At 35.4% G+C, this 8701-nt stretch overlaps 1 protein-coding gene across 6 annotated transcripts in view; it reads left to right on the top strand.

The window, feature by feature from the left end:
* The first annotated feature begins 203 nt into the window (after window positions 1-203).
* Window positions 204-8701, top strand: part of Not10 (CCR4-NOT transcription complex subunit 10) — an 89128-nt gene continuing 80630 nt past the window's right edge. For 2 of the 6 annotated variants that reach the window (XR_012965958.1, XM_076177960.1), the window contains exons 1-2: window positions 477-638; window positions 5314-5519. Coding sequence is in view for 4 of the 6 variants with exons in the window: in XM_076177960.1 (XP_076034075.1) it covers window positions 545-638; window positions 5314-5519 (300 nt within the window). In the remaining 2 variants the exon portion in view is untranslated. Of the gene's footprint in view, window positions 394-476; window positions 639-3026; window positions 3105-5313; window positions 5520-8701 lie in introns of those variants that run through there. The other 4 variants (XR_012965957.1, XM_076177930.1, XM_076177969.1 and 1 more) reach the window with 3 other exon arrangements.

Here is an 8701-nt window from a genome sequence, read left to right as displayed (position 1 = left end):
AGCCTTACTGGTTTCACCAAATAGTAAACGTATTATGTTTATATTTTATTGTACTATATAAGACACTAATTATATTTTATATGTTACGTGTAAATTAATAATATTTAGAATTATATGCTGTTTTTTACAATAATGTTGCCATGCCTTAGATAATATGAAAATTTAGTAACAAAGGAATCCAATGCGAATCCGTGTTTTATCATAGAAAAGGGAGCACTGTAAATGAAGTTTAAACCATAACAAATAGTGAGCGAAAAGTCTATGTGATCTCTCAAAATAATTCGGAATATTTGTAGTCAATTATATCAAGTGATTGTATGGATGTAATGTCCTAAGCACATAAGAAGATATTTGGATGACTTGAAACATTATTCAAGTGAATCACACTTTAAGGTGAGGATATTCTAAGTGTTTGTTTACATTCATTTGTGTTTGGACATAGTCAATAGGGTTTTGATACTGGTGAATTATTTAGTTATGAAAACCAACATATGCTCAGTATAAACCTCTTCACCTAATACCTCTTTTAGTCTTATAAGGTTCAATGCCCGCATCATGCGGAAGAAAAAGAATAATAAGGAATAATCTAGGAAAGCTTTACAGACAATACAAACAGGAGTACATTTCGGAATTTGCCTGTAAGTATGGGTCCAGCTCTATATTCTAAAGCTCCTGTAGTCAGAAGGCCCGCTAGTCAGAAAGCCCACTAGTCAGAAGGGTTGCAAGTCAGAAAATTGGGATGCATTGTAGAAAAAAAAATGGCTGAAGAAAATATTCAGTCCTGGCCCTAGTAGTATTAGTATAGGATAGCTAGGTCAACATGAAAATGGAATTCCTGATATTTGAGCTGAAGTAGTTCTCATGGGATGCAAAAAGTTGCTATGAGTATAATACAATTTGAATTATCCATCTAGCTGTCCTAGTTCTCGAGATATTGCATTTTGAATGGAATTAAATCGGGCCTATTTTGTCCCAGGAAATCGGGCCGAAACGTGCGGTCTGACTAATCATCGATCAAACGTAAACAATGACTGTTTTTACTGACAGGCACAATTTTATATAAAAATTTAGCATATGGTTGCATTATGATTATTTGACCTATTTTCTTTAATATGTGTGATTTCCATGTACTGTAATTTGATCATAGAATTACATTTTTATCCTCTGTAAAATTACCCACCACAGCTACGAATACCGTCAAATTACATGAAAATCACACATTTTAAAGAAAATAGTTTGAATAATTCAACTATATGCAAGCTATTACACTAATAACACAATAGTAACAAACTTAATAGTGTAGTTTGATCCATACCACCATTGATCATAGATAGCGGGGAGGACGAATCGTAGCTGTTGTCCGTAATATTACGGAGGATAAAAACATAACTTCTCTTTGATCAAATTACATGAAAATCACACATTTTAAAGAAAATAGTTCAAATAATTCAACTATAAGTCTATTACACTAATAACATAATAGTAAGAAACTTAATAGAGTGAAGTTTGATCCATACCACCAGTGATAGATAAGATGGCGGGATGGATGTTGATGTTGTTATCCGATAATCCGACCCGATGGAAAAAAAGACTAATTAAGACCACCGATTTCTCAGCTCTACCATAACACACTGCCTTTATTTTGGTATTAGAATAATCCGCGAGACTAGTAGTTTTCGTTTATTTTGGTTAGTTGCCAAAACTCTGAATTTATTTAGCTCATTTTTTACGCTGAAACATAAACCAATTTTCGATTTACTGCTGAATGCAAGCCGCCATGTTTATCTTTTGTTTTTATGTACCGACATGTAACTGATGATGTAATTGTTTGAAATTTACTACGATCGTAGTAAATACACTCGCATAACATTTGTATGAATGAAATTTCCGGCTGTATGTAAATTTGGCCGTTTGCATGGCGTGCGCATAAAATGACACGCTATTGTGCTCGTCATCGACGGTGGCGCCTCTGGTGGTGTTTGACCTACCTATAGAAAAGGTAGTTGAAGATGTTGAAATTCCAAGCTGAATATGGATGGTCCCTGACCTAATCTAACCTAATGTAACCTTACCTAACCTAACCTAACCTAAACTTAGCCCGAACCTAATCTAACATAACCTAATTGCTAATAAGTATGATTGTGTCAAATTAAGAAATGCTTGCCATAAAGAAAGTTAAGTAAATTGTTGTAGTCCTTTTCATTTAAATGATACGATAATTAACATTGAAAATAAAAATGACCACTGGGTCTGGGCCCTCTGACCAGAGGTCTTCCTAAATATAGGGCAGAGCCCATCCATAACAGCACAAGAATAACTCACTCTTATCATTCTTGCCAAAATATATTGATATTTGTTCAAATGGGCACAAGAATTTTAGAGGCCCTATCCTCAAACAAGATATAGATCTGTGGATTTCATCCAATTAAATTTAGACAAAAATGAATATATTTCATATGGAAAATAATAATCTTTATTGTCCAGAATATCTTCAGATATTTTTCTTGAAGATGGAAATGATTTCCATTCAAAAGAAATACCCACACACCAATGAAATAAGAGAAGTTTTGATACTGTTTAGATGGGCTCAGGAATCCTGTAGCTCCTGTCTATAAACACAATTTCGTCCCCCACTCATCTGGTGCTAAACAAGTGAGAAGGATTTTATTTTTGTGATGAGGCCATTACAGAGAAGACTTATTTCATTCAAGCAGTCTAGAACAACATTTAATTTGTATCATATCAATATTGTGTTGTAATGAACATTGGCTGGAGAGTTAATTAGAAAAATCAGGTTCTTTTCCAGTGTCACTGAAAAGATATTTTCACTTCTTTCATTTTTGCATTTGAAAGATCTATTTTTTCCATATATTGGTCATATAAGGTTAAGTTATGTTATGTTAGGGGCTAATGGACAATGTAAGTTTCATGTTAAATATCCATGCATGCATAATTCTGGAATTTTACCAAAATCTTACCAATATTCTTACCAGTGGCATCCCACTGGTTAATGAAGTGGGTTTGCTGGGTCAGGAAATCTTCTTTGGCTCATTAAACCCCTTCCATATGATGACACCTACGTAGGTGTCATGAAACACAAATGGGTATGTGAGGATGCCGACATTGGCGTCTTGATTGTATTTATTCAGAGTGAAAGAGAATGAGTAATACAGCTGTAACTTTATATTTTATAATGTGAGTATTGTGATGCATTATCAAATCAGTGTACATCAGACAGCTTATGCTGCCTGCGAGAATTTGACTCATATTGAAGAGGTTAAGTCCCCCCCAAATGGCTACAGTTGTGGTTCCAGTTTTGCCTTGAACATGTATACATTTTTAGCTGAAACTACCTTTGTTGGCAACTTATTTCACTACTCTATCACTTTTTGCCTGAAAAAATATTTCTTTATATCAAGTCATGGTCGGTACTTAAATTTTTTTTGTAATCATGTCCTCTAGTGGGTCCTTTCTAAACTTGAAGAAGTCCTGGGAATTCAGACCTTCAAAACCTTGTATATTATATTAGATACATCAATAAGGTCACTTCTCAGTCATCTAATTTTCAATGTGGAAAGATTGGTCTTTTATCAGTTCTTCACTGTATGGCATATTTGATAGGCCCCCAATAATTTTAGTCATATTCCTCTGTACCCTTTCCAAGTTATCTACATTGCATTGGTTATATGGTCTCCAAGCCTGTACACAGTATTCCAAATGTGGGTGTACCAGTGATTTATATAAAATAATCATATTCTTCATGCCACAATCCTTGAATGTTCTTCTAATGGTACCCACAACTTGGTTAGCCTTTTTGACTATAGTGGCAATGTGATTACTTAGAGATAAAGATTCATGAATTATTACTCCCAGGTCTTTTTCCCTTTCTATATTTAGAACTGGTTCTCCACCTAATTTATATGTGTGGTGTGCATTATTATGTCCAACATGTAAGCTTTTACATTTTTCAACATTAAAGTAGTATGCACCAGTCCATTGACCATTTGTATAGCTTGTTCAGGTCTTGTTGAAAATTCTGTATTTCTGTTGGAGTGGCTACTTTTCCAAAAACATTTGTATCATCTGCAAATTTAGATACCTGGGATACTAAGTCACAATCTATGTTTTTTATGAATAGTGTGAAGAGTATAAGCTCAAGGACAGGACCTCATGGTACACTGCTCTTGACTTCTTGCCATTCTGATGTTTTACCCTCCACAACCACTCACTGTATTCTGTTTTTTAGCCATGCTTTTATCCATTCTGTGATCTTCTCCCTGATTCCATGGGCTTTTATCTTCTTGGCTAGATGTTGGTGTAGGACTTTGTCAAATGCCTTTGAGAAATCTAGGTATAGTATATTCACTTGGCTACCTCCATCAGTATATTTGGATACCATTAGACTTAAAACCCACTTTTGGAGTTATTTTTACTAGGACTAAGATTATGCAGCCCACAATATTGAGATTCTGAAATGATATCGGTACAAAAACAATTATCAAGATTAGGATACCTGGACTGGTTTTTACAAAAATCTCTTAACAAGCGTAAAATTACCTTTTAACAACACCCTTAAATATGCCTCTAATAGCAGTGGTTCCCAAACTTTTTTGTTGCGGAACCCTTTGACATTATTTAAAAAAAAATGGAACCCAAAATAAAACATACTATATTGAAAAATGAATTTATTTTAAACAAACATACTTTATACTCAAAATAGTAATTTGTACTGTAATAGTAAGCATGTCTGGTGAACTTTAGCTTACGACCTACGGAACCCCTGGCCTAGCTTCACGGAACCCACTTTGGGAACCCCTGCTCTATAGCATAGTTCCTAACAATCAGCAAGATGAATGCAAACAATTTACAAACATTACAGAAGGGAGCATGGAGAATAATATAACAGGATGCAGCAAAACCACCCCTATTGAACACTACATAGAGAACCCAAAATCCTCCCAATAAAACACCACATGAAAATGACAGGAACATAATTCTGTGGCAGAATAACACATCCTTCACAATACATATCACAAGCGCCATCAACGGAACACAACAAAAAACATACTGATAGATAGATTTTTGCTGTCAGGACACATTTAGTTTTTTTTTATTGGTAAACAGCCCTATTATTGTTGGGAGGAATTTGGAACACACATGGAATCTGTGCTGCATTATAGTATAGATTGTTTTCTGCATGACAGTGTGTATGCATAATGTTCAGGATGTGTAACATACTGATAGATTTAGTTTTGTTTTCAGGACATATGTAAGGTTCCTTCATTGATAAGCAATATCATAATTTTTTTTCAGACTGCTATAAAATGGCAGAAACAAAGAATACAGGTGAAGGCCCTCAAGAGACATTAACAGCTCAAGAAAATGCGGGTGATAATGACACAACAGATGCTGAGAAAGACTGGGCCCAAACAGCAAATACTGAATTCAGCAAGGGTAATTACACAGCTGCTTTGAACTACCTCTGCAGATTGGAATCCTCAAGGCCTAAAGACTACAAGGTGAGATTTGAAAAAAAAAAAAAATGGTATAGAAATAATTCTTTTCATGACATTAGTTAAGTGCACCATGTCATAGGACATAATAAAAAAAAAAAAAAAAAAATCAAACTATTGAATGAATTAAAGGGAGAGATCAGAAAATTACTTTTCCAGTTAAACTGTTGCCTAGCATTTCTGTGAGCAACTTGTGACCCCATAGCAGCCAGCTGTATTCTTTGCCACTATCCATAGATCTCTCATAGTGTCTTGTGATGTATTGACTTAATTGTGATTACAGCATTAGAGTTATTATTTTTGTGGGGTTTCAACTTTATACTTCCATTGGTCAAATTTAGCTTTAAATTTACTTACGATATTGGACTGCACATTTTCTTTTTCCTTATGCTTTTACTTATCCGTACATGAACCTATATTTTACTGGCACTTCCTCTTATAATGGGAAAGAGCCTTTGTTATATGTATATTTATACATGTGTCTGTGATCAGATCTAGCTATTTTGGAGTCTTGAACTTGGGATCCTGGGTGTAGGATTCCAGTCTCTTACTATCTTGCCATGCAAAGGGTTTAAAGGAATTGGAACTGGAAGAAAAATTACAACTCATGTACAAGAGAACATTTATAAAGTACCAAAAAAACATACTGGAAAAAGAAGCCATAGAGAAAGAGCTAAAATATCTATCTCTGGATAAAACAGTAAACAAAATGCTGACAACTAACCAGAAGGCAAGTAAGAAACATTCCCAGAGGCTACAGAAAAAAATTCAACCCTCAAGTACACACAGGAAATAGTCTCCTTGAAGAATAAAAAGAAAAAAACTTGAAGCAGAAATGTATTCAAGCAGAACAAGAAAATGAACAACTAAACAATTAGAAACATCACAAATCAAATTAGTAGCAAACAGAAAAAAAAAGAAAAACTGGGAAAAACTAACCAACAAAATAGATGGAAAAACTGATAGTGGCAAAATGGGGAGAGTGGTAAAAATGAAAAAAAATTCAAATTTAAATACTGCCCCACTCATGAAGCAGTTGGTGCAACTCAGGGCGAAAGACTATCACCTAAACACGAACATGATATCATCAAATTTCTCATAAACTAGTTTCAATCCTACAGTACCAGAGGACAGGAAAGTATGAGTAATTAAAGAAATATATATAATCATACCTGACACTGAAGTTATCCCCCTTTCACCAGTGAAGATGCAGAAGGGGCAATAAAGAGATTAGAGAACTCCAAAGTTGAAGGCCCAGATAAGATTTCAGACATCTAGCTTAACCCCTAGCATATGACGACATTGGTGTAATGAGGCACAAGTGGGTAGGATGCCAGTGTCAGCATCCTGATTATATTTATTTTGTAGTTGTAATTGAGAGAACCCTGTATTCTGTGTGAACAGGCTTGATTGCATTTTTTTATGGTTATCAACATTCAGGGTGAAAGAGAATAAGTATTACAATTATAACTGTATTTTATAATGCGTGTATTGTGATGCATCATCAAATCTTTGTACATTGGGCAGCCTAACACTATGTGTGAGTATTTGACTCGTAATGAAGAGGTTAAACGTCTTGGCCAAACGCCCGTAAGAGCCATAACTGATATTTTCAACTACTCTAAGCTACATAGCATTATCCTAGATATCTGAAAAAGAGCTCACAAAATCCCAGTCTTGAAACCAAACAAAACACCTGAAAGCCCTGTATCATAAAGACCAATCTCACTATTATTCACAATATCCAAGCTGATGGAAAGACTGATAACAAGAATCAAATCAGAAATATCTACCTCCCCCCACCAACATAGTTTCAAGGAAGCTCACTGAAGTACTGGAAAGATTATTAAAAAAAAACAAAAAAAAAAACAGATATAGTTGCCATAGATGTAAGCAAAACTTATGATAAGGTTCCCAGACACATGCTGTCCTAAAAGATCATTGAGACAGAAATTCATAACAGTTACAAGAAGGGGTTAACTTTATAGTAGAAAGACAATGCATAGTAACTGAAAACAACCAAATCTCAGATACAAAAAGACTATACAATGGAGTCCCTCAGGGTGCACTATTTTCACCATTACTGTTCAGTCTTCATAAATGATCCCCCAACTCCAGAACCAGAACAAAACACATGTTTTCTCATATGCAGATGACTTGAGAACAATAACCCAGCACAGTAAATACAAAATAGCAAAGAACACCCAAGCCTACATAAACAAACTGGAACAAAGGCTCAAAAATAACAGAATTGAAGCTTCACCCCAGAAATCAACAGTAGCATTATTCATTCCAGACAACCATGAATAAATGAAAAAAAAAGAAAATAAAAAACACCCAATATAATTAAATGGCCAAATCCTTCCACAGAAAAAGAACCCAAAAATTCTAGGCCTTACATTTTACACTTGCAGGGATGACCCGTCATTCAGGAGGTGCTAAGATAAGAGGGAGGGTGGAGGGGTGTGGAGTGTATTCAGGGATGGAGTGGGTGGGAATGATTTTATGCCTTTTTCTTTTTGGCTACCCCCCTTGTAAGGGGGAAAAAGCCTTGGTATATGTATGTATGTATGTATGACTTTCAGCCCACATATCAAAGACCTGATGGCAAAAGTCAGCAAGAAGACAAACTGACTAAAATCCATCACAAGCATTGACTTTAGACAACTGAAACTCTAATAATCATCTACAAACACTTTTTATGAACCACCTTCTACTGTCCTTTTGTTACCATGTAATCCAGTACTACCTGCAACATGGTCAGATTAATCTTGGCAAATCCAACTCCCCTACTGGTCACCCACCAGTGAGGAGGGTGTGTTGGACACCCAGATGGAGGAAAAAGAAAACCATCAAAAGGGTAGATGAACTTTTTGTGCCAATGGCCATCCAACCCTGTTGTATTTGTGTTGCCAATAGAAATATATATTTGATCATGTGTGTGGGAGCTGGGCAGAGTAGATATACATCATCTTTTGTGTTGTCTAACCTATAATGAATGTGTCTTATAACATGTATGGTGGTGGAACTGATGGTGGGTATTTGGAAATGTAGGAGAAAACCATTTCCATGCCATACATCTTCAAAACCCATCAACACCCTCACCTTTATTTGGAGGAGCAGCCCCAGTCAAGACCCTTAGTCTAGGCCCAAGATCTTTGTAAACTTCAGTTGCATGTTCTCTACAT

This window comes from Oratosquilla oratoria, chromosome 3 (genome assembly GCF_046742065.1).
Source record: "Oratosquilla oratoria isolate Oo_2021 chromosome 3, ASM4674206v1, whole genome shotgun sequence".
Taxonomy (NCBI): domain Eukaryota; kingdom Metazoa; phylum Arthropoda; class Malacostraca; order Stomatopoda; family Squillidae; genus Oratosquilla; species Oratosquilla oratoria.
The sequence above is the reverse complement of the archived record's forward strand: the minus strand, read 5'-3'. Positions and strand labels throughout refer to the sequence as shown.